Below are 1,862 nucleotides of genomic sequence, written 5' to 3'. Positions count from 1 at the left end.
TCTCGCTCTTGCTCAGGCTGGTTTCAAACTCCTGAGCTCAAACAATCCGCCCGCCTCGGCCTCCCAGAGTGCTAGGATTACAGGCATCAGCCACCGCGCCGGCCTAATTCAGTCTTTTTAACTTAGTAGCACTGTATGTCCATCAGTAAAGTTTTGCCATTTTCTGTATATGATTATTAAACATTTCTCAATAATGTTCAAAGGTGTATTATTTTTTGTTGTTGCTATTGTGAACAGTTTAGTTGTTTGTTATTAAATCTAAGGAGTCATTACTGTTAGAAAAGCTAATGTATATAAATACATTTATAGTCCACTCGCTGCGCTAGGTTATTAGGTTATTAGTTGTAAAAAGTGCATCAGTTGGGACTCATAGCAATGAATATACTGGACAGATGAATGGACTTTCATTCCTCTCAGTTGATAGCTTATGTTTCCTTAATATTTTTCCCGTTAAATGTTATTTTCAATAAATAAATATCCCACTTTCTAAGCAAAGTAGCTCAGGGCTATTCAACTATGGGAATAACTTGATAATATTTTATAGTCTCTGTTTTTCTAAAAAAATCTGCATTTTGTGGGGCATATTTCACATTAAGTAATTACGCTCTTTAGAATTCTCATGTTTTTGTGATATTATCAAAATAGAATTAAAAATAATCAAAATATTTTGGCCTTTTGGTTTTTATCATTCAATGACAGTAGATGAAACTATACTAGTGGATTACTCAGCATATTTTCCTAATAAATTGAAAGGTTAATGATACACAAATAAAGCTTTACCTGCTTTAACATCTGTCTAGGATCTTCCTGACAAAGAGCAGTAGACGTATATATTAGTAGATTCTTTTTGTCACAGTGATATTAAAATACCCTCAAAAAATTAGAAGTTGAAATATTAGCTATCAAACAGGAAGTTTATTACTTCAGGTATGTTAATTTATTCGTGGTAGCTATTTAATATGTTACTATTAAAGATTTCAACATCATTGTTCTTTAAAAGAAAGAGTAGAAATATTTGCCAAGTAAAATAATCATTTGACTCATTGTCATTTTTACATTATCTTTACAGCTCATGGGGCATTCAGAATGGGACCACAAACGTGGGCCAAGAGGATCGCAGGTAAGTTTCTTTTCCTTTCCTTTTTCTTGTTTTTTAACGCTTGAGGCCACGAGTTTTCTAAAACTCAAGAAATAATAAGAAGTAGACAGAGGAAGAAGTGAGATAATCATGGCATTTGTTTTTATTTAAGTTAGCTATAATTAAAGTCTGGATTTCAAATCCCCAAGGCAGATGCCAGAATATTCCTCCTAAGAGCTTTCTGGTATCCCAGATTGGTTGTGTTTATATGAATATAGATTTTATATTCATCTTGTCTCTGTAGAATACATTTGGATCAGCAACCCACGCTCTTGATTTTATTTATTTCCTTTGATAATTTTTCCATCTATTTTCTTTTTTTCCCTACTTTCCTGTTTTTGGTTAAATATTTTGAAATATAATCAGAGTAAACTCTGAACTAATTAGAAGATTTTGTCTCTAAATTAACTGTCTTCATCTAAGGGAAATAGAAAGATGAAAAGACCTATTATTTTTGAAAAGAAACAAATTCTGAACCTTTCTATATTACCAGACTGTTTTCATTGTCTCACTTTATGTCTTAGGCAAGGAGAAAAGCTTCCATGACGCATTTATGCTTTTTAATGACCTAATTAGACAATGTGGATTTGTTTTGCTTCCATAATTACTTTGCCTGACAGAATAAAGGCTGATTTTTACACTAAGAAAATTCTCTCTCCTCCTAGAGTACTTCGTGAAGAAAAGGAAAAATAATTTATCTCATAGCAGCTTACGTTTACCTGAC

At 32.3% G+C, this 1,862-nt stretch overlaps 1 protein-coding gene across 1 annotated transcript in view; it reads left to right on the top strand.

Annotated features, from left to right (window-relative positions):
- PDE3A (phosphodiesterase 3A, cGMP-inhibited) overlaps positions 1–1,862 on the top strand; it is a 377,507-nt gene that overhangs the window by 261,738 nt on the left and 113,907 nt on the right. The window contains exon 2 of the mRNA XM_012640985.1: positions 1,070–1,120. Within this exon, the coding sequence (XP_012496439.1) occupies positions 1,070–1,120 (51 nt within the window). The remainder of the gene's footprint in view (positions 1–1,069; positions 1,121–1,862) is intronic.

This window comes from Propithecus coquereli, unplaced genomic scaffold (assembly GCF_000956105.1).
Source record: "Propithecus coquereli isolate 6110/MARCELLA unplaced genomic scaffold, Pcoq_1.0 Scaffold16, whole genome shotgun sequence".
NCBI classification, from domain to species: Eukaryota; Metazoa; Chordata; class Mammalia; order Primates; family Indriidae; genus Propithecus; species Propithecus coquereli.
This window is presented reverse-complemented; position numbering and strand designations above follow the sequence as displayed.